The following is a 25,119-nucleotide window of genomic DNA, read 5'->3' as shown; positions in this document are numbered from 1 at the left end:
CCTTGCAGAGGCTGCAGGGGCGGGAATCAAACCGCCCTGCCTTGCAGAGGCAGCGGTGGCGTCATCTCCCCCTCGGACGGCGGCGGCGGGGTAGATGGGATCGCTGGGAGGGGGCAACGAAGGATGGGGTTTTTTTTGGCATGGTTTTTTTTTCGCGGGAGGATTGCGAGCTTACGTAGGTGGGACAATAGACGAAAATAAACCAGCGATTTGACGGAGGTGGGAGGGTAAACGAAATAAAACTAGCGAAAAATAACCGGCGGACTATTCATCAACTGCTTCATTAGGAGTAGAGATATATAATGACCACAAACGCAGGTTTTATTGGGCCTGCCCTCCGCTCAATGCTACTGTTAGTGGGCTCTAGCGAGGACATGATTCGAACCATGCACCATGCCATCGACGGGGCAAGCAACAACCAACCCACCAGCGATAGCTCTGTACTTTTCTCTACTCTCTTCTCTACTACCTAAAAATTACATAAGGTTCCGTCTCCCCTCTTACGTCTACCCACCCTTCGTCGATCCTTCTCCCCTCGCGAGCGCAGTTTTTTCTGTTTTTTTTTTAAATCCGAAACAATGAGCGAAAGTCAGCCCAGTTTTCTGTCCCGTCCTGGCCCAACCTTTTCCCTTGCGATGAGAGAATGCCCTAAGCGCCTAGCGCTACTCTCGACCGCCGCCACCACCTGAGAGTTCGCCCCACCTCCTCCCTCCTCCCCTACCGTTGCACGATCCGATGCCAAGGAGGACGACGGTCCTACTATCCAGCCATGGTCGCCCAAAATCTCGCTGGGATGAATCTGATCTTGGCTTCGTCCCGCCGCCGCCTATTCTACCTAAGTCGAGGTGAAGATGCCCACCTTCTCCCCCTCCTCCCCATACCCCAGTGTCATCCGACGCCAACGAGGACGACTTCCTTTGATCTAGTGGCGGTTGCACGGAATCTCTTCAGGACGAATCCGCCCGGCCTCGTCTCAGCCGCCGCCGGTAGAGGCTATTTACCATAGCCCAAGGTGAGCATCCATGTCTGATGGTGTGACTTTAAGCTGGTCCCGTGAGCACTTCGTTCCCTGTAGTGCAATCTTCATAGATTTGGAAAGATGGGGGCTATCTGTTTAGCTAATTCAATCTACCATTGATCATGCTAATTCTTGTTATATTCAGTTATATCGCAAACAATAGGAACATGCTGCTCCTTTTTCCAATCAGAATACTTCTGTGTGGAGAACTCGGGCGTCGGTGGCTATGTCAAAGCAGAGCTCGGCCGTTGGAGGCAGCACGGCCGGCTGATTTGTGATTGGTCGGAGGTAACACACTATCTTGGCCGCACAAGAGCAATTTCACAGTTGTGTTTACTTTCTAGCACAATCGGTGATAGCTACAAGTTCTCAGGGCACTGTTTGACAATTACAGTACACAGACAAAAGAACAAGAGTATACAAGGCAAAACTCCTTGGAACACACGAGAGCATTGGTGCAGTGCCACACATGATCTGTTCTCAGTTTAAATTATGTTTCCCTCTCCATTCGTCACTCAGGTGTGGAGGAGAAAGTAGTGTGTGCCATGGAGGCTACGCAAGAGTAGAAGAAGGGGACCGGCTTCCACACGAGGATTCATAGGATTAGTGCATCGCATTCAAAACTCCCCGCTGCGTATTTAGGGCTTTGCACTCGACATATTAGAAGATGGATTTAGGGTTCACTCAAATCCATGGCCATTGAAGGCCCTTGAGTCTGTTCCTTCCTCACGAGTAAGGTTCTTGCCATGAACTATGGGTCTCTATTATCTTGGTCGAAAAGCTAAACATGTTGTGCCTTGTCATTTGTAGTACTAGATGATACCCCGCGCGTTGCTGCGGGGACTTTTAGTCATATGCACATGATAATACATACATTACATAACTTTGTTTAGAGAGTAGAGATATGATCTTACATGAAAATATATTGCAATGAACACAATACTTGAAATATAACTATATAGATAGCAAAATGTGAATTATGAGCTGTTTTTTTAATAATATAGTGATATCACATAAGTAGTTTTGTGTGACTTGCATAAGTATATGCGTGTATAAAGACAATAAGAACAGGGATTCTGAAATGAAGACGCTATGCAATATTATGTACATATTTCCATTTTCAGATAGTTATTGTGTATTTTGTGGGACTCTGGTTGTAAATCATGCTCCAAATCCGCATAGTTAAAAATATGGACAAAGGATATGCAATATTATGTACACATTGTGGATGAAGTGGCGCCAAGCTTCTGGCATTCTCTGTGACAAGAAAGTGCCACAAAAGCTAAAAGGCAAGTTCTACAGGACGGCGGTTCGACCCGCAATGTTGTATGGCGCGGAGTGTTGGCCGACTAAAAGGTGACATGTTCAACAGTTAGGTGTAGCGGAGATGCGTATGTTGAGATGGATGTGTGGCCACACGAGGAAGGATCGAGTCCGGAATGATGATATACGAGATATAGTTGGGGTAGCACCAATTAAGGAGAAGCTTGTCCAACATCGTTTGAGATGGTTTGGGCATATTCAGTGCAGGCTTCCAGAAGCTCCAGTGCATAGCGGACGGCTAAAGCGTGCGGAGAATGTCAAGAGAGGGCGGGGTCGACCGAATTTGACATGGGAGGAGTCCGTTAAGAGAGACCTGAAGGATTGGAGTATCGACAAAGAGCTAGCTATGGACAGGGGTGCGTGGAAGCTTGCTATCCATGTGCCAGAGCCATGAGTTGGTTGCGAGATCTTATGAGTTTCACCTCTAGCCTACCCTAACTTGTTTGGGACTAAAGGCTTTGTTGTTGTTGTTGTTGTTGGATAAGCATTGTGGTAGTTTGCTTGACTTGACGGTGAGTAATAGAGCACCAGTATCAACGATACAAGAAAACCAATCAGAGTCACCGGAGCAAAACAGTACAAATTCTTTATCCTTTTCTTGCAACTAAGCTTCCTTTTCTTGTTCTTTTTGGAGCGAGTTCCCTTTTTTTTGTCCTAAAGCACTGAATTGAAGAGAGCATGATAACTTACATAGATTAGCACGACGATTCAAATTGTCCATGTAGTTAAAATTGACAATCAGATGCAAGAAACAAATAAATAATTATAAAAGGTACACTTTTGACATGGTCTCAGTTACGCGATGGATTTCTTATCTAAAGCTACCAAGTTAAAACATTCGACGATGGAGCTCCCTGAAGAACATCCATGAAGCCTGTATAAACTTAGTCCCAAACTGTTGTCATCATGCATCTGTGGAGCTGTTTTGAATAAAACTGTCACCTCAAGTTCAGTCAGCTGTGGAGCTGCATGAGCATTACAAAACTTACAACCTAGGCAAGATGGCAGGAGCCATGGAGAGGTGGGCACGAGCTGGCAGGAGGCATGGAGATGTTGGAGCGGCAGTGACGACCTGCGCTACACACGGTACTGCTTTGATCAATCGGGGTAATTATGTATCTTCTTCGCCCTTGAATTGGGTAATTACCGTGGTTTCATCTTTTGCCTCAGATATGTGCAAGGAGTTGAATAATGCTGTTTTTTATCATAATCTGTCCACCAAAAATGCATAAGAAAGTAGATATGAAGGACTATTTTATTGATGCCATTTGATTGTAAAAGAAGGTTTTGTTGGCTCTTGAGTGAAAAGATAGTTCATGGTGGAACAAGTTGCCCCAGATTAACTAGGAAATGAGAAAGTTGCATTTTGGTTATTTTATTATTTTATTCTCCGTAGGAATGCATGTGTATTTAACTATATACAATCTATATATGTCTATTCCAACTAATACATGTATTGCACATGTTTTATGCTGTAGCAATAGGAGGGTAAACAACTCTTGGTTGATTTATTTTTGAAAGCATGACCTAAATATATCACCCATGCATACACATAATTGTTGTTCTCCCGGTGCAACGCACGGGTAATTAGCTAGTGAAGAGATAAAATTGGTAAAATCCCTATTCAACGCATTATGCCATTTGGGCCCACCCATCTATATGTATAAGTACAGCTTTCACGTGGCATGTTTTAGAGGTTTCCTAACCGGGTTTTACTGGTTTTGAGAACCTTCTAGAAGGTTTTTCTACCAGTTCTATATTTTCCTTTTTATTTTTTAGTTCTTATTTTTCAAAAAAAATGTTTCGAATTTTCATGAAAATCCGTATATTTTTAAAAAATCACTTTTTTCATAAGATGTTTCCAGTTCTGATGTCAAAATTATTGCTGAGAATTTTTAATCCATTCACAATATTATATTTTATTATTTTATTAAAGTAGGTATACATAGGTATATATGCTGAAGATAAACATAATGAAGGCATGAGTTATACAACCATCATAAGCGAAAGCAACTCAACACAAAAGTGCCACGCTGGGACAGGCCTCCCAGGCCGGCCGGAGGGAGAAGTGCGCACGGGCTGTGCGGCTGGCGTTGCCTGCTGCGTAATTGAGCTTGGACATTACAAACTCGAAAACCTGATCCAAGCTGCTTAACCAAAATGATCCCAATTTGACTATAAGTTATAGCACCCAAAAGTGATTTCTTTTCTGTGAAAGCCTTTTACATTAGTATGGGATTTGAAAAAAAATGGTTTAAACAATGGTTATGACATTAATTATGCCTTAGCATTCTTATCTATGACGTACAACTTTTGTATCGAGTAAAAGTCAACGTTTCAGTACATTAGATGATTCTCTACTGTGGGATGTATGCTTGTTAATTTGTAAACGTAAATTTTTAGGTTTGGTTTATTTTAAACATGGGTGCAACATGAATCTTCATATGTTGAGGCAACATGGCGATTCGATCCCACGACCTCATGGATTGAGATTAAGTTTACCACACCAACCATCATGACTTCCTGTGCATGACATTGCCACCCTTGGACTAGGTGAAGGAGTGAGGCCTTGAGGGGATAGTGCATGCACTGGCTGAGATAGCGGTGGCGCCCATCATCACTACAAGTCTGGAGAATTACAGGTCGATGCAGGAAGGGTTCTCGTGAAAGCGGCATGCTAGATTGTGATGACCAAGCTCATCACCTTGGAATTAATCACGTCATGAGTAGTGGACAACATGACCACCATCAACAACGGTGAAAAATAAGAGAAGTGGCGACATGGATGGGCCGGTATTGGCGATGATTTATTTCCACGTTGCAACGCACGGACCCTTTTGCTAGTAGAGGAATAATAGGGTTCCAATCATCCGACGTATAAATCTCTAATTCTCTATATCCTCTTTTTTAATAATTTTAGGACATTAGCATGCCATGTTGCCTAAAAAGCATTTGTCGGGTGCTGAAAATAGGAGAAAAAAGAAAGAAAGTGATCCAAAAGTTCAAACACTGAAGGATTCTTTGAGTTTGTTCCTTATTTGAGGTTATCATGTCATGTTAGTTTCATTTTGCTATCCTTTAATATTTCTGCCATAATATGGCATTATCCAACAATTATTATAGTCATCAAATCTCAGACTAAAGATGTGTGGTTGCAAGTTTGCTCTTAATATATATATATATATATATATATATATATATATATATATATATATATATATATATATATATATATATATGTACACACACATATATATCACGCACACATACGGGCATAGGGGCCCATTTAGTCGAGTTCGTCTAGGGCCTCCTGAAACACAGGGCCGGCCTGCAGATGCGTGTGTAAAGGAGTGTGCAATAAGAGCATCTCCAACAGGCGCCGAACGCGTCGCACGCTAAAAACTGATTTGGCGTGCGCCCATCGCCTGTTTTGGCGCGGCGCGCAGCGTTTGCTCCAGCAGCCGCGATGTAAAGCCGCGCGCGCGCAGCTTCAGCAGGCACGGTAAAAATGCAGCGCGCGCTCTTCTAAAAAACATTTTTTTGCATAGATAAAAAAACGATATAAGATATTTTACATAGATAGATAGATAGTTTGACATACATAGATAGATAGTTCGACATACATAGATAGATAGATACTACTACGACATAGATAGATAGATAGAAACTACTACGACATACAGCGATAGAAACTACTCCAAGTCTCTACCATCACCATCATCCTCGTCGGTGTCGTCCGAGGTTGAGATCCATATGTCGTCCCAACGTTCGTCGTCCGCAGTGAAGAACGACCTCCCACCTGCTGAAACTATGTCGCACTGCTCGTTCGCCAATACCTTCCGCTGACGCCGGTCAGCCCGCTCCGCGCGGCGCCTTGCCGTCCTCTCCGCCCAGTAGGCATGCTCGTCGGCGACGTCCTCCGGGTGGCGACGGCGCCACTCCGCCATGGCTCGCTCGTCCTCCTCGGCGACGAGGAGGCGGCACTGCAGCCGAGCGTGGTCGACACGGTCCATGTCGGTGATGAGACGCGGCGGAGGGGCGACGCGCTGCGCCTGCTCGCGCGTGAAGACGTCCCGGAAGTTCATCTGCGATCGGGGCCTGTCCAAGCGCCACGCCGCCGCGTCGTACGCGCGGGCCGCCTCTTGCGCGCTCCGGAACGTCCCGAGGCCGAGCCGGGCGTCGCCGGATCGTATCTCGGCGGAGTACCAGCCGTTGGGGCGCTCGCGGACACCGCGATAGCCCGAAGCACCCCGGCGGCATGGTGGCGCGGTGGTGGCGAGGCGGCGAGGTTGCGAGGAGAGGGCGCGTGGCTGTGTGTTGTGCGCGTGGCGAGCGCGGCAATTTATAGGCGCGTGGTAAGCGGCACGCTAAATCTACCGCGCCGCGTGCCCCTTTCTCCCGCGCGCGCGCAAACGCTTCCCGAGCGCGGTAAGTTTCCGCCACCGCTGGAGCGCGCGGAATCAGCCGGCGTGCGCTAAAACCTAACTTTACCGCGCGGACGCGCCTTTGACGCGCCTGTTGGGAGATGCTCTAATGGTATGTGGAAGGGTTGACGAATGTAAAAGACCGATGAATGGAGCTTCTTCAAGACTTTGGTGAATGTGAGAAGATTGACCAACGTCTTGCTTTCTCACAAGTCACAAGCACACTCCAATGCAAGGTAATTTCCTTGAAGCTTCTTTTGTCCGGTGTGAAATGGAAAGAACACCGGTGAATCTTTTTAACTACGTTAACAATTTACTATGCCGATACAAGCAGGTACCCTGTGCCGGCGAACAATGCAGAAATTATGTACCGCCGTCTTCACGAAAAGATGGTTGTGTGCATCACTTGATGCAGAGACCGGGGTTATTCTTTTTTGAGAAAAACATGTTTTTGGTCCCTCAAGTTTCCCAAAAATATAGAGTTGGTCCCTCAAATTTTTTTGATATATATTTGATCCTTCAAGTCTTAAAACCGGATAAGTTTGGTCAAAAGCCAGATTTTAAGCATGTTGACTGGGGTTTGACCAGGTTTGATTGATGAACAGTAAATTTAAAACAAGGAACAAATTCAAGCCTATACTTTTGAGGAATTTGAGGGACGGAAAACATACTTTTCTTTTCTTTAAAAAAGTCTTGACAAAAAATAAAAATAAAAACGTGTGCTGCCATATTTTCAGGCCAGTTAAACTCAGTATTATGATTGCTAAAAAAAGATAAGATGATAATTCGGCACGATGACAACTAATTGCATCATTCATTTCAGTGTCTGTCTATACTGTATCTCAGTTTGGCTGGCTCGCTGCTCTGTTGCTGTAGCAGAGCAGTACTGCACCCAACCCGATGGTGGTCCTGCCAAGACCGACGACCAAAGTCTTGACTTCTCACATCGTTCATATGGAAGCCATGGCGTAGGTGGGGATGGCGTCGAGGACCGCGTTGATGAGCACAAGCCGGCCGGTGGGGGAGAGAAGGTTCTAACAACCCGAGACCGACGTTCCAGATGTCTTCCATGTTTTGCGGGATAACCACGTTAATTATTTGCTCGTTGCATGCATTATAGCATCATTTGCGTTGCATCCACACTTTGTTGGCGTCATTTTTCAAAACTTCCATCTATTTGTAGTTGCCGCTTCTCTTAGTTGTCTTTGCTGATCGTCTCAAGCCCAATCATACTCGCTCACGCCCGTGGCATCATTAAATAATTTTTTTCTAAGTGAGAATAAAACATTCTCGAAATTCGTTGAAAGTTGGCGCTCGGACTTGTTATATGGTAGGTAGACAACCTGTCAAATGTCGTCACATTCGGAGGTCGTTTGGTATCTGAGCTGATAAATTATAGCGGCACTACTGCATGTTAAATCGTTAGGCATTTTCGGTATAATACTGTTCTTGGGCCGCTCATTTCCCTCTTATCTCTAATACCAAACCCCCTCTAACCTGATAGATGTTGATGATGTCTCCCCGGCAACGGCGCCAGAATTTCTTCCTACTACTTGTGATCCGCGTTAGTTTTCCCCGAAGAGGAGAGTATGATCCAGCATAGCAGAGGTAAGTATTTGATACGTCCATTTTGTATCATGTTTTCCTACTGTTATATATAATATTTTTATGCATAATAATGCTTTATGGAGTAATTCTAATGCATTTTCTCTCATAATATGCAAGGTTTTCACAAAAAAGGAAAATACCGGCAGCTGGAATTCTTGACCTGAAAAAGCTATGTCAGACCACATATTCTGCACATCTTCAAATAAGCTGAAAATTTACGGAGAATAGTTTTAGAATATATGATGAATAATGCAGCAAATAACCACCAGAGGTGGCCCACCAGGTGGGCACAACCCACCTGGACGCGCCAGGCCCCCGAAGCGCGCCCTTGTGGGTTGTGCCCTTCTCGGCCCACCTCCGGTGCCCCTTTTTTGGTATATAAGTCATTTTGACCTACAGAAAAAATAAGGACAGGACTTTCGGGACGGAGCGCCGCCGTCTCGAGGTGGAGCTTGGGCAGGAGCACTTTTGTCCTCCGGCGGAGCAATTCCGTCGGGGGAACTTCCCTCCCGGAGGGGGAAATCATCGTCATCGTCATCACCAACAACCCTCTCATTTTTGAGAGGCTAATCTTCATCATCTTCAACAGCACCATCTCCTCTCAAACCCCTAGTTCATCTCTTGTGTTCAATCTTTGTACTGAAACCTCAGATTGGTACCTATGCGTGACTAGTAGTGTCAACTACATCTTGTAATTGATTACTATATGGTTTATTTGGTGGAAGATTATATGTTCAGATTCATTATTATATTTAATACCCCTCTGATCTTGAGCATGTTTATCATTTGTGAATAGTTACTTTTGTTCTTGAGGTCATGGAAGAAATCTTGTTGCAAATAATCAGGTGAACTTGATATGTGTTTAATATTTTGATGATATGTATGTTGTGATTCCCTTAGTGGTGTCATGTGAATGTCGACTACATGACACTTCAACATATTCGGGCCTAAGAGAATGCATCGTGGAGTAGTTATTAGATGATGGGTTGGTAGAGTGACATAATCTTAAACCTTAGTTTATGCGCTACTTTGTAAGGGATCAGTTTGTTGGGGAACGTAGTAATTTCAAGAAATTTCCTACGTACACGCAAGATCATGGTGATGACATAGCAACGAGAGGGGAGAGTGTTGTCCACGTACCCTCATAGACCGTAAGCGGAAGCGTTATGACAACGCGGTTTATGTAGTCGTACGTCTTCACGATCCGACCGATCCAAGCACCGAACGTACGGCCCCTCCGAGTTCAGCACACGTTCAGCTCGATGACGATCCCCGGGCTCCGATCCAGCAAAGCTTCGGGGATGAGTTCCGTCAGCACGACGGCGTGGTGACGATGATGATGTTCTACCTGCGCAGGGCTTCGCCTAAACTCCGCGACGATATGACCGAGGTGGAATATGGTGGAGGGGGGCACCGCACACGGCTAAGGAACGATCCGTAGATCAACTTGTGTGTTATGGGGTGTCCCCTTGCCCCCGTATATAAAGGAGGGAGGGGGAGGTGCGGCCGGCCCCCTTGGGGTGCGCCTGGAGGAGTCCTACTCCCACCTCTTGCCTTGGTGGAGAAGGAAAGGGGGGAGGGGAAAGAGGAAAGGGGGGCGCCGCCCCCCCTTCCTTGTCCTATAAGGACTAGGGGGGGAGGGGGCGCGCGGCCTGCCCTGGCCGGCCCTCCTCTTCTCCCTCATGGCCCACTAAGGCCCATTAACCCCCGGGAGGGTTCCGGTAACCCCCCGGTGTTCCGGTAAAATCCCGATTTCACCCGGAACCTTTCCGATGTCCAAACATAGGCTTCCAATATATCAATCTTTATGTCTCGACCATTTCGAGACTCCTCGTCATGTCCGTGGTCACATCCGGGACTCCGAACAAACTTCGGTACATCAAAACTTATAAACTCATAATAAAACTGTCATCGTAACTTTAAGTGTGCGGACCCTACGGGTTCGAGAACTATGTAGACATGACCTAGAACCATTCTCAGTCAATAACCAATAGCGGGACCTGGATGCCCATATTGGTTCCTACATATTCTACGAAGATCTTTATCGGTCAAATCGCATAACAACATACGTTGTTCCCTTTGTCATCGGTATGTTACTTGCCCGAGATTTGATCGTCGGTATCCAATACCTAGTTCAATCTCGTTACCGGCAAGTCTCTTTACTCGTTCTGTAACACATCATCTTATAACTAACTCATTAGTTATAATGCTTGCAAGGCTTAGGTGATGAGTATTACCGAGAGGGCCCAGAGATACCTCTCCGACAATCGGAGTGACAAAACCTAATCTCGATTTATGCCAACCCAACATGTACCTTCGGAAACACCTGTAGAGCACCTTTATAATCACCCAGTTACGTTGTGACGTTTGGTAGCACACAAAGTGTTCTTCCGGTAAACGGGAGTTGCACAATCTCATAGTTGCAGGAACTTTGTATAAGTCATGAAGAAAGCAATAGCAATATACTAAACGATCAAGTGCTAGGTTAACGGAATGGGTCATGTCAATCACATCATTATCCTAATGATGTGATCCCATTAATCAAATGACAACACATGTCTATGGTTAGGAAACATAACCATCTTTGATTAATGAGCTAGTCAAGTAGAGGCATACTAGTGACTATATGTTTGTCTATGTATTCACACATGTATCATGTTTCCGGTTAATACAATTCTAGCATGAATAATAAACATTTATCATGATATGAGGAAATAAATAATAACTTTATTATTGCCTCTAGGGCATATTTCCTTCAGTCTCCCACTTGCACTAGAGTCAATAATCTAGATTACATAGTAATGATTCTAACACCCATGGAGTCTTGGTGTTGATCATGTTTTGCTCGTGAGAGAGGCTTAGTCAACGGGTCTGCAACATTCAGATCCGTATGTATCTTGCAAATCTCTATGTCTCCCACTTGGACTTGGTCCCGAATGGAATTGAAGCGTCTCTTGATGTGCTTGGTCCTCTTGTGAAATCTGAATTCCTTTGCCAAGGCAATTGCACCAGTATTGTCACAGAAGATCTTCATTGGTCCCGATGCACTAGGTATGACACCTAGATCGGAAATGAACTCCTTCATCCAGACTCCTTCATTTGCTGCTTCCGAAGCAGCTATGTACTCCGCTTCACATGTAGATCCCGCTACGACGCTTTGTTTAGAACTGCACCAACTTACAGCTCCACCGCTTAATAAAAACACGTATCCGGTTTGCGATTTAGAATCATCCGGATCAGTGTCAAAGCTTGCATCGACGTAACCGTTTACGACTAGCTCTTTGTCACCTCCATATACGAGAAACATATCCTTAGTCCTTTTCAGGTATTTCAGGATGTTCTTGACCGCTGTCCAGTGATCCACTCCTGGATTACTTTGGTACCTTCCTGCCAAGCTTATTGTTAAGCATACGTCAGGTCTGGTACACAGCATTGCATACATGATAGAGCCTATGGCTGAAGCATAGGGAACATTTTTCATTTTCTCTCTATCTTCTGCTGTGGTCGGGCATTGAGTTTGACTCAACTTCACACCTTGTAGCACAGGCAAGAATCCTTTCTTTGCCTGATCCATTTTGAACTTTTTCAAAATTTTGTCAAGGTATGTGCTTTGTGAAAGTCCTATTAAGCGTCTTGATCTATCTCTATAGATCTTGATGCCCAATATGTAGGCAGCTTCACCGAGGTCTTTCATTGAAAAACTTTTATTCAAGTATTCTTTTATGCTATCCAGAAATTCTATATCATTTCCAATTAATAATATGTCATCTACATATAAAATTAGAAATGCTACAGAGCTCCCACTCACTTTCTTGTAAATACAGACTTCTCCAAAAGTCTGTATAAAACCATATGCTTTGATCACACTATCAAAGCGTTTATTCCAACTCCGAGATGCTTGCACCAGTCCATAAATGGAACGCTGGAGCTTGCACACTTTGTCAGCACCTTTTGGATCAACAAAACCTTCCGGCTGCATCATATACAACTCTTCTTCTAGAAATCCATTCAAGAATGCAGTCTTGACATCCATTTGCCAAATTTCATAATCATGAAATGCAGCAATAGCTAACATGATTCGGACAGACTTAAGCATCGCTACGGGTGAGAAAGTCTCATCGTAGTCAACCCCTTGAACTTGTCGAAAACCTTTCGCAACAAGTCGAGCTTTATAGACAGTTACATTACCATCAGCGTCAGTCTTCTTCTTAAAGATCCATTTATTCTCAATGGCTTGCCCATCATCGGGCAAGTCAACCAAAGTCCATACTTTGTTTTCATACATGGATCCCATCTCAGATCTCATGGCCTCTAGCCATTTTGCGTAATCTGGGCTCATCATCGCTTCCTCATAGTTTGTAGGTTCATCATGGTCAAGTAACATGACTTCCAAAATAGGATTACCGTACCACTCTGGTGCGGATCTTACTCTGGTAGACCTATGAGGTTCAGTAGAAACTTGATCTGAAGTTTCATGATCAATATCATTAGCTTCCTCACTAGTTGGTGTAGTTGTCACAGGAACCGGTTCTTGTGATGAACTACTTTCCAACAAGGGAGTAGATATAGTTATCTCATCAAGTTCTACTTTCCTCCCACTCACTTCTTTCGAGAGAAACTCCTTCTCCAGAAAGGATCCATTCTTAGCAACGAAAGTCTTGCCTTCAGATCTGTGATAGAAGGTGTACCCAACAGTCTCTTTTGGGTATCCTATGAAGACACATTTCTCCGATTTAGGTTCGAGCTTATCTGGTTGAAGTTTCTTCACATAAGCATCGCAGCCCCAAACTTTAAGAAATGACAACTTTGGTTTCTTGCCAAACCACAGTTCATAAGGCGTCGTCTCAAGGATTTTGATGGTGCCCTATTTAACGTGAATGCGGCCGTCTCTAAAGCATAACCCCAAAACGATAGCGGTAAATCAGTAAGAGACATCATAGATCGCACCATATCAAGTAAAGTACGATTAGAACGTTCGGACACACCATTTCGTTGTGGTGTTCCAGGTGGCGTGAGTTGCGAAACTATTCCACATTGTTTCAAGTGTAGGCCAAACTCATAACTCAAATACTCTCCTCCACGATCAGATCGTAGGAACTTTATTTTCTTGTTATGATGATTTTCCACTTCACTTTGAAATTCTTTGAACTTTTTAAATGTTTCAGACTTGTGTTTCATCAAGTAGATATACCCATATATGCTCAAATCATCTTTGAAGGTGAGAAAATAACGATACCCGCCGCGAGCCTCAACATTCATTGGGCCACAAACATCAGTATGTATGATTTCCAACAAATCAGTTGCTCGCTCCATAGTTCCGGAGAACGGCGTTTTAGTCATCTTGCCCATAAGGCACGGTTCGCAAGTACCAAGTGATTCATAATCAAGTGATTCCAAAAGTCCATCAGTATGGAGTTTCTTCATGCGCTTTACACCGATATGACCCAAACGGCAGTGCCACAAATAAGTTGCACTATCATTATCAACTCTGCATCTTTTGGTTTCAACACTATGAATATGTGTATCACTACTATCGAGATTTAATAAAAATAGACCACTCTTCAAGGGCGCATGACCATAAAAGATATTACTCATATAAATAGAACAACCATTATTCTCCGATTTAAATGAATAACCGTCTCGCATCAAACAAGATCTAGATATAATGTTCATGCTCAACGCTGGCACCAAATAACATTTATTCAGGTCTAAAACTAATCCCGAAGGTAGATGTAGAGGTAGCGTGCCGACCGCGATCACATCGACTTTGGAACCGTTTCCCACGCGCATCGTCACCTCGTCCTTGGCCAGTGCTCGCTTATTCCGTAGTCCCTGTTTCGAGTTGCAAATATTAGCAACAGAACCAGTATCAAATACCTAGGTGCTACTACGAGCTCTAGTTAGATACACATCAATAACATGTATATCACATATACCTTTGTTTACTTTGCCATCCTTCTTATCCGCCAAATACTTGGGGCAGTTCCGCTTCCAGTGACCAGTCTGCTTGCAGTAGAAGCACTCAGTTTCAGGCTTAGGTCCAGACTTGGGTTTCTTCTCTTGAGCAGCAACTTGCTTGCTGTTCTTCTTGAAGTTCCCCTTCTTCTTCCCTTTGCCCTTTTTCTTGAAACTAGTGGTCTTGTTGACCATCAACACTTGATGCTCCTTCTTGATTTCTACCTCCGCATCTTTTAGCATTGCGAAGAGCTCGGGAATAGTCTTGTTCATCCCTTGCATATTATAGTTCATCACAAAGCTCTTGTAGCTTGGTGGAAGTGATTGGAGAATTCTGTCAATGACGCTATCATCCGGAAGATTAACTCCCAGTTGAATCAAGTGATTATTATACCCAGACATTTTGAGTATATGCTCACTGACAGAACTATTCTCCTCCATCTTGCAGCTGTAGAACTTATTGGAGACTTCATATCTCTCAATCCGGGCATTTGCTTGAAATATTAACTTCAACTCCTGGAACATCTTATATGCTCCATGACGTTCAAAACATCGTTGAAGACCCGGTTCTAAGCCGTAAAGCATGGCACACTGAACTATAGAGTAGTCATCAGCTTTGCTCTGCCAGATGTTCTTAACGTCGTTAGTTGCATCAGCAGCAGGCCTGGCACCCAGCGGTGCTTTCAGGACGTAACTTTTCTGTGCAGCAATGAGGATAATCCTTAGGTTACGGACCCAGTCCGTGTAATTGCTACCATCATCTTTCAACTTTGCTTTCTCAAGGAACGCATTAAAATTCAACGGAACAACAGCACGAGCCATCTATCTAGAACAAACATAGATAAGCAAAATACTATCAGGTACTAAGTTCATGATAAATTTAAGTTCAATTAATCATATTACTTAAGAACTCCCACTTAGATAGACATCTCTCTAGTCATCTAAGTGATCATGTGATCCAAATCAACTAAACCATAACCGATCATCACGTGAGATGGAGTAGTTTTCAATGGTGAACATCACTATGTTGATCATATCTACTATATGATTCACGCTCGACCTTTCGGTCTCCGTGTTCCGAGGCCATATCTGCATGTGCTAGGCTCGTCAAGTTTAACCTGAGTATTCTGCGTGTGCAAAACTGGCTTGCACCCGTTGTAGATGGACGTAGAACTTATCACACCCGATCATCACATGGTGTCTGGGCACGACGAACTTTGGCAACGGTGCATACTCAGGGGGAACACTTCTTGATAATTTTAGTGAGAGATCATCTTAAAATGCTACCGTCAATCAAAGCAAGATAAGATGCATAAAGGATAAACATCACATGCAATCAATATAAGTGATATGATATGGCCATCATCATCTTGTGCTTGTGATCTCCATCTCCGAAGCACCATCATGATCACCATCGTCACCGACGCGACACCTTGATCTCCATCGTAGCATCGTTGTCGTCTCGCCAACTATTGCTTCTACGACTATCGCTACCGCTTAGTGATAAAGTAAAGCAATTATAGGGCGTTTGCATTTCATACAATAAAGCGACAACCATATGGCTCCTGCCAGTTGCCGATAACTTCGGTTACAAAACATGATCATCTCATACAACAAAATATAGCATCACGTCTTGACCATATCACATCACAACATTCCCTGCAAAAACAAGTTAGGCTATATCCCCTAGACTAGATCTTGCATGGAAATTTGTACAATTTTTTCTTCATTTTTCTTTTTCTTTCTTATATATTACATCACTTGAATGATATTTGGTTAAATCTTAATCGATTGAGACCTAGCCACACCCTTATATAATCTACCAATCCATGCATCACGGCCGAACTAGCTAGGCTAAACCGGCGCCGCACTCACGGACTTCTTCGGGCTGCCGTCGACGAGCTCGATGCCATCGACGTTGGCGTGTGAACCGTCATTGTCGTCATCAGACTCCTTGGACCTGTACCAGCGCGCGCCGACAATGAAATATACGAGGTTAACGGCGGCGATTGCGGCTGTGACGAGGTAGAAAAGGTCGACCCTCCCCTGGTCCAGGTCCTGTACCAGCCAGTCCGGCCGCCCGTCACATCCCCTCGTCGCCTGGTGCACCAAGGTGACCATGACCCCGCTCGCGTAGCTCGCCAGGGCGAACCCCAGGCAGTAGAGGGCACCCGCCACGCTCCACATGTTCTCCGGGAACCGCCGGTAGAAGAACTCGAGCTGCCCGATGCCGGCGAACGCCTCCGAGAAGCCCGCCAGCAGCAGTTGTGGCACCAGCCAGAGGCACGGCATCATGGTGGTGCGGCGCCGCCGCCGGTGCTCCAGGGCCGCTGACACCAGCATCGTCGCGACAGAAAGCGCCAGCCCGACGCCTATGCGCTGGAGCAGGGTGATGCCGCCCTCATGCTTGGTGAAGCAGCGGAGTGCCGGCACCACCAGCCGGTCGTACACGGGTATCCACAGCGTGAGGGAGAGCATGGAGAAGACGATGAAGGAGCCCTGCGGGATCTGGAAGCTGTTGGCGCTGCTGATCCGACGGTCGGTCTGTGCTGCTTGGAGTACGACGTAGGTGCCTAGCTGGGTGAGCACCACGAAGTAGACGATCCCCGACGACCACACCGGCCACCGGGATGATGCGCGCTAGGCACTTCACCTCCTCCAGCTGTTGTATCGTGCACAACTTCCATGGGTTCACCGGCGTCTTCTCGTCAGAGTAGAGCGCGTCCTCAGAGGTCCGCATGGCCGCCTTGTCGAGGCAAGTGAACTGGTTGGTGTAGGCCAGCTTGGAGACGAGCTTGCTTCGGTGCGGTGGGTCGAACAACTCGGCGATGCTACGAGCTCGCCGGAGGTGGCGCTTGCGGATGGCGGCGACGAGGACTTGTGCAAAACTAGTTAAGGGGCTGCCCTCGGGGCGGACACGAACATAGAGATGCGTTCCGATGAAGAGGACGGCACATGAGATGCCCATGAGCACGGCGGGGACGGCTAGCCCCAGCGCCCAGTTGACGTTGCTCTGGAGGTAGATGATGGCGGTGGCAGAGAGCATGATGGCGATGGTGAAAGTAAAGTAGTACCAGTTGAAGAAGCTGGCGATGCCGCGCCGTCCGTCCGCGGTGCGCGGGTCAAACTGGTCTGCCCCAAAGGCAAGGCTGCAGGGTCGAACGCCGCTGGCGCCGACGACCAAGAAGAAGAAGGAGGCCATGAGAGCTGCGAAGTGGGAGGCGGATGGCCCTGACATGGTTGCCCTTTTGGATGCGTTGCAGGTGGGAGGGTGGAGGGAGGGGAGGGCGGCGGTGAGGGTGAGCAGGAGCATGCCGAGGAAGGAGGCGACGATGGAGATGGCAATGGTGGTGTAGCGGCCTAGGTAGGTGTCGCTGACGAAGGCGCCGAGGACGGTGGCGAGGTTGCTGGTGTCAGAGAAGACGTTGAGGAGGGTGGCGGCGTTGACGCTCTGCATGTGATACACAGTAGTCAGGTATGTTGGACAACGTCCCGATCGTGCCAAGCTTCTCGAACGTCTCGTTCCCTGCAACAAAAAGTTCATTTCATTTCTTTATTACATAATTGCATGACCCCAATCAAATCCCAAAATATTGTGTAGCTAGGTAATCTATCAATCTCATTACAAGCTACTTACTTTCAAAATTAAATCCATAAATAAAATTTAATTGATTAATTTTTTATTAGAAGCTAGTCGCTATTTTCCAAGGTTTGTCCAAGTTGCATCAAACGTTTGTCACTATATTTTGTGGAATTTGAGCATGAAGGGTTTGCTTTGCTCTAAGACTTGCTTTTACTCTAATAAGCTTAGAAAACTTGCCAAATATGGCCAGCATAAAAATTATTAATGATATAAAATAATTACCAATAAATTTCCAGTAGATAAATATAAACTTCCTGCTTGAGTCTACAATATCACTACAGAAAACAGAAAACTCGTAACCAAACATCACCGTCTAGAAGGGAGGGAAAGAGCCTAACATGTCACTGCATTCATTTCTCCTGCCTAAAATCTAAAGGTTCCATCTTACGTTTCTTTTTCATCATCTCTCCCCAACTCACCTTCGTTTCTGGTTTTCTCGATTTTTTCATTGGGTTTTCTTGTCATTCCTGCCGAAAAACCAAGTAAGGTTTCGTTTGTTCTTTTTCGCCCTCCCTCCCCACCCCGCCTTCGGTTTCGGTTTTGTCTATTTTTCCACTGGGCTTTCTTTTCTCTCCTACCTAAAAATAAGAGTGTTTGTTTCTTTCGTCCATCCTCCCCCCCACCTCCGTTTCGGTCTTATGAATTTTTCCTCTTCTTTTCTTGAAACCAGCTCCCAGCAGCCCATGTCTCATTGGCTTAGCAAAGGAAATCATGCTTTCTTTGCTAATCCAATAAGTACCGGCAACTATAATTTAAATTATATTATTGGAACGTAATCAAGTTGACAATAAAATGGCAAGTAATTTATTTTGATTGCATACAAAAAAAAATTGTGCATCCATTGCAATGCATGGACAATTATGAATTACTCCCTCCGTTCCTAAATATTTGTCTTTCTAGACATTTCAAATGAATACAACATATGGATGTATGTAGACATATTTTAGAGTATAGATTCACTCATTTTGCTTTGTATGTAGTCACTTGTTAAAATCTCTAGAAAGACAAATATTTAGGAACGGAGGGAGTAGTATCTAAGCTTATTAGATAATTTTTTAAAAATACAAAAACATTACATATACAGTTCTTGTCCTTTGATTGTTTGTCTGCAATTTTTACATTTTAATGGCACTCAACTTTGTATTTTCACTGAGGAAGCACCAAGTGTTATATTTTGCATAAACAATTTCACAAATATAACACACGCGGAGCCTCTCCCTCTCACCCTCTCTCACACAGTGTAACCTACGGTACATAAATGTGAAAGGAACAGCCTGAGTGAAGTCCTCCATCTGATTTTGTGGAGCCATAGACATAGCTGGAGCCTGGAGGCAAATAATTGGGGCTCATAATTTGCTTCATAAAAATGTGCGGGTGACGGTTTCTACATGCATGTTTGTGCGTGCGTGAATGCCTGCGTGTGAATGAGAAGCACCCCACGTCGATTATCATTAGTTCAAACGAAACAAACCATGAGTAGAGGGGCTTGGGCCGAGCGGGGCAGCTGCAGTTTATATTGGTAAGGCGTCTACATGTCCATGCCCACTGTGCATCACTCACTAGCGTTGTGCACTCAATGCCCTATCAAGGGAATTAGTCACAAGAAAAGTGTGTGCGTGTGTGATTAATTAACTAATTAGTCAATTAATGTCAATCGCTAGATGTAGCAAATTAGGAACACTGCTACATAACACTACCTATCTTGCAACAAATCATGGGCACCAACGGCATCTGCAGTAGGTGTGTAGTTTCATTGTAGAAATCTTAGTTTCTGCTGGGTCCAATCAGCGATGGTTTTGCTCATCCATCCGCCTTGCAATATTTTTATCCATACACGATCTTTTATGTATGCAACAGACCACCATTGCTTGAAACAAATCGTACAACGAAAAAAAGCATCCACAACATACCCAACGTAGAAGGCAAGGTTTGGAACAATGGGAGAACAACTTTGCAGCATCCACTGCAAACTGTGATGCCCAAAATCATTGCAACATGTGGCCCACATGTACATAACCAAACCGATACATGTTGTAATGTACCGGAAAACCTTTCACAACATAAAAAATCATCGATTTCACTAAACTCCACACCAAGAATCAAATACTAGTGTTAGAAATGTTAACTAGTTGAATTTAACCATTGACATTGTTAAAGAATAACCCAATGCAAACTTAGATGGGGTTGAGAATGCTGCGAGTGGGAATGAAAACTTGGTTGAGGGCGACAATATTGCAAGTGCGCATGAAAACTCAAGATGGGGATGATATTAATTTGAGTGAGCCTGTACATGAACCACCAACTTTTATTGTCAAAGTTTATGATACATGCTATAATCTAGATGATAAAGCATGGGATATTTAAGTTAAAAAGGGGCCCTATTTTTACATTTTTTAAATATAGTTCTTTTTATTATGTTTATATATAGTTTATTTTTCCCAATATTATTTTATTACTTTATTTTTATTTACATTTTACTTACTTTATTTACATTATATTTATTTCCTATTTTATTGACATTTTATATATAGTTTAAATTAATTCATTTTTATACATTTTATTTATATATATATTTTTAATATATATAGTTTATTTATTCTAGATTTTTAGGTAATTTTCTGTTTACATTCTATTTGTTTTTTTAATTTAATTCATTTTTGTTTAGGTTTCATTTATTTTTGTTTTAAATTTTTACTTTTGATGTTTTGATATATTTGTTTATTTTAGATGTTAATTATGTTTTATATATAGTTTATTTTTGGGTTGATTTTTAATTTACATTCTAAATTTTTGCTCTAAGTACTCAACAAAATTAAATAGTTGAAGATGGCGGATCCCCAATCTTTCGACACTCTCGGCCAATATGGGCTCGCACAGGGGGCTCATGTTGATTCTACAAGCTCCGGTTGGTCCTTTACCGGCCACATGGCTACTAGGGGAAGATCAAAATTGAGAGGAGCTAGCTAGGGAGAAGATTTTTGTGGACAGAGAACTGAAATTGTTTGAGGAACAAGGAGGCTACCAATACTTATACATCTGAAAATGTTAGTGGTTGCGTGCCAGAAGAAGCACGCCACCACTAGTATAAGTACCTACGGCGTGCATAGGAGTCACACGCCACAGCTAACTTGTGTCTAACCTTATCCCACAAACTTGTGGTGTGTTAAAAAAAGGTTTAGGGGTTTATTTTTCCTTTTAATTTTGGATTTTCCATTTAATTCTTTTTCATTTCAAATATATATATACCTGGCAAACGTACCCAATGTTGTTTATCATCTTTGGTCCTTTCAGACGTCATAATGCGAATGTTCTCGCAAACGTAATATGCGCATAAATTATTCTCCGGCGCCTGAGCTCAAATTGCATATAAATCAAATAAACTACCACATATAATTACTCCCAAACTAAAACTCACAAATCACTATACTTATAGAGCATTGCAAGAGCTAATCTAGCAATGAGAGATGAAAGGACAAAGTTGCAAACCTTTGTGAACACTTGGATGAATGGGTGCCCTCAAATCTTGACAAATTTTGGTAAAAATGGAGGTGAGCTCGATCAAGAGGGGAAGAAAACAGAGAGGAGGGGAAAACATAGAGCTTAGGTTCGAGCTGGACGAAGAGTTTATATAGGAGTATCTTTAGTCCCGGTTGGTTATACAAACGGGGACTAAAGGTGAACCTCTAGTCCCAGTTTGTGACATGAACCGTTACTAAATGTGCTCGTGGGGCCCTAGCCTGACACCAGCCTGTCACCACCCCTTTAGTCCTGGTTCGTGTCACGAACCGGTACTAAAGGTTCAACACGAACCGGGACTAATGAAGCCCGGCCCCCTAGCCGTTGGAACCGGGACTAGTGGGGCTCATGTAAAGTCGTTTTCCTACCAGTGGTACCAAATATGTCAATGCCATCATTATTTTAAAAAAATAGCGATGACATGGATTGAAAGTGGGTGCGACAATAATTAAAGTTGTGGCTAACCATTTCTCTACTAGTGTCAGGTTAAGAACACATGATGTGGGAAGACCTAAGTTGAGTTCTCAACAAATTATAAAGATCTTTGACCAAGTTGGTCGTAGAGAACCGACTTTAAATTCAAATTAATAGATATGCAATTTTCATTTATATTTCTTAACAACGGGTAATATTTTGACTATCTAGACCTTACGATGTTTGCAATGCTATGTGACTATATGTTTTACGGTTTTGATGCTTATAGGTCTTGCCTGCTTCAATAAGAAATGACCCTTTTCTTTAAAAAAAGAATTGACCCTTTTCTTTGTTAAAACTGATTGAAAACTAGTTAAACTTCATTCAAACTCAAACTTAAATTCCAACACCCATCAAACTCAAAACAGGTACAAGTGCCATAATGACGGTCATCATGGAGAGCTTGCGACCAGCAATATATACTTACATTCATAAATCAGGGAACAGCAAGCTCAGCTTGACATGATAGCATCCATCCTTACCAGTGCAAATCAATCGAGACAAATAAGCAATCAACAGATAAAATCAAAACCCAAACCAAACACTTCACAGAATGCAAGTTGCATGCTGGCTAGAGCACAAGCGCCAGAGCGACGATGGAGACGAAAGAGCTGGCAAGTAGCACAGCGGCGTGCGCGCCCATGGTGACGGGCGCCTGGGAGGAGGCGGACAGAGGGTTGACAACGGAGCAGTGCCTCCTTATCTGGCCCTTATGGTGCGACAACACGCCGATCTTGCTCATGTTGATGAAGGACGCAGCGAAGTCGGCGAAGAACTCGGCGGGCGCGGTGGCGTTGGCCTGGCGCGTCACGTAGGCCCTGGTGTCCTCGTTGAGGAGCAGCGCGCCGTCGGTGGAGAGGAGGCCCCTGCTCGCCGCGACGCCCCTGTAGTAGCCAAGGTCGAACGTCGTGTCGCTGCTGGGGTCGAGGTCGACGAGGGTGGCGAGGTCACCGGCCGCACACTGGCCGCGGAGCGTGGCCGTGTAGTTGGCATCGAGCGTGGGGTCTGAGATGTTGTTGCTGGCGGTGAAGTTGTAGAGGCGGGCGGAGAAGGCGGGGCAGTGAGCCTTGCCGGTGGTGTGTGCACCGGAGAGGACGGCAAGGTCCTTGGCAGTGAGGTTGAACTTCCCGAAGAAGGTGATGAGGTCGGTAATGCTGGCGTCCGGCTTGGGGGTGTTGGGGGCGACGTCGGCGGCAGACGATCTATTGCCGTCCTCCCGTCCCGTCGGGACCGGGATGTAGGGGCCTTTGGTCTAGTAGAGGTGAGGCATGAGCCACATGGCATCAGATACAGATGAGACCATTGTTTTAAATAACAGTATGCCATTTAGCGGCCAAAAGCTATGAAAAGTTATATCGAAGCTATAAGCCTCATTTAGTGTTTTCTTAAATCATGAAAAAAAATAAGTATACAATCAGGCATCATATATGATACTCCCTCCGTCCAACTACAATACAAGATCGTTTTTGAAGCTAACATAGCTTGAAAAATGATCTTGTATTATGAGACAGAGGTTAGCTTGAAAATAATCCAATATTATGGGACGGAGGGATTATATTGCATATGCTATCTCTTGACATATAAACATATTCACACATCAATACCCTAGCACCAATTAGGTGTCCTAATTCAACAACCAAGCGTCATATATATGATAAACAAGAACAAAAAACAATGCAGAAGGCTAAATGACTTCAAAGTTAGCGCTATAGCGCAAAATAGCGGGCTATTGCCGTCATTCTCAATTCAGCGTTGAAAGTGCAATTCGATTTGGCTCCCGGGCCCTTTAGCGGGGCTATAACTTGGGCTATTTAAAACATTGTAAGATGAATACGAAGGAGACAATTATTTGCTGAGACGACGACGTACAATTCGCACGGAGTCACGCGCAGCAAGGGCGAGGACGTCGGCGCAGGAGACAACGCCGGGGCAGGCCGCCTCGAGCTTCGCCTTGATGGAGTCGATGACGTTGTAGCCGCGGAGGCCCTTGTTGAGCGGCGAGTCCTTCTCTGCCGTGTTGTTGGCCGTCGAGTCGAGAAGTATCGACCCCTCACAACCCTGCGCAAGGCACAGTTGTGAACTTGACTCGCCTATCTAGCTCATAACTGTAGATAGATAGCTGGGTTATGAGCTCGACTTACTCCGACGAAGCAGTCGACGGAGAAGAGCCTGAGCATGGATCCGGCGAGGCCGGGCGACTTGGCGAGGACGGCGGTCATCTCCTTGAACACGATGTCCTCCGCCTGTGGGCACGTCTTGTTGTACGCCCCGAACTGCGCGTGGGCCTCCGTCGAGCCACACAGGGCAAGGAGCGCAGCCGCCACGGCCACGGCGACGACAGCCAGAGCTGCTGATCCCGACGCCATCTCTATCTAGCTTATGACCGTTATTAGCTTGAAAAGGAATGCAGTACACCACACGCACACCTGTCTATATATATTAGGCTTCTGAAATGGCTTCCGTCTCTATCCATTTCAGTTTCGACTTTCAAGTACTGCTTGCGCTTTGTGTACTTGCATGTGTACTACGTACTACTGCGTTGTGCCACGAGCAGGATGGGATAACGAATGTCAACGGTTAGATAGTTGACATAGGCTACAATTTATTGGAGGTGGAGATAACGTTGTTCTACTCCGTTGGTAGCGGCTGAAAGCACCATTTCAGTTTACATATTCCCAGTTTCGCTCTCCCCCATATCGTCCAGCTTTATATATTATCGGACCGAACGAATGAGAACGCCTAGTCATATGGTAAGCACGCGCTTAACGGTGATCCGAAAATACTGCAACGGAAACAAAGTAACTTTAGCACCAACTCTATGCACTAACTCACACGTTGTTACTTAGTTACAGAAGGAAACATATGTGTTTGCATATATGGAGTACATTCTGTCAACCGAAACTTAGGAAGAAATTTAACGCTTTTATTAAGTTTCTCCAACACGGTGCTGCACAATGACATCCAACTCAAAGGTGTCTTTTGCCAAGCGAAACTACACAAAACAATAGCACAAAATTAGCAGAGATGAGCACCGGTATTTTTATGTGGAAAACCGTCAAGTGGGGTAAATACCACGAGCCCAAGCCACACATATCTTCTTTCACTCTAATCAAACGTGGGATACAACAAGTTCTTCTCCAAATAGAACTAAAGACTCT

At 44.6% G+C, this 25,119-nt stretch overlaps 1 protein-coding gene and 1 pseudogene across 1 annotated transcript; both read right to left on the bottom strand.

Moving 5' to 3' along the window:
* Window positions 1–16,182: 16,182 nt before the first annotated feature.
* Window positions 16,183–17,864, bottom strand: LOC123084206 (protein NRT1/ PTR FAMILY 2.11-like; annotated as a pseudogene).
* Window positions 17,865–22,532: 4,668 nt separating this feature from the next.
* LOC123082930 (peroxidase 1-like) lies at window positions 22,533–24,327 on the bottom strand. The gene is made up of 3 exons (XM_044505122.1): window positions 24,103–24,327; window positions 23,831–24,019; window positions 22,533–23,213 (listed from the first exon to the last, which is right to left on the bottom strand). The coding sequence occupies exons 1-3, from the start codon at window positions 24,325–24,327 to the stop codon at window positions 22,533–22,535; spliced, it is 1,095 nt and encodes a 364-aa protein (XP_044361057.1).
* Between the last annotated feature and the right edge of the window lie 792 nt (window positions 24,328–25,119).

Source organism: Triticum aestivum, chromosome 4A (genome assembly GCF_018294505.1).
Source record: "Triticum aestivum cultivar Chinese Spring chromosome 4A, IWGSC CS RefSeq v2.1, whole genome shotgun sequence".
NCBI lineage: Eukaryota > Viridiplantae > Streptophyta > Magnoliopsida > Poales > Poaceae > Triticum > Triticum aestivum.
Note: the sequence above shows the minus strand (reverse complement) of the source record. Positions and strands in the feature narration are given on the sequence as shown.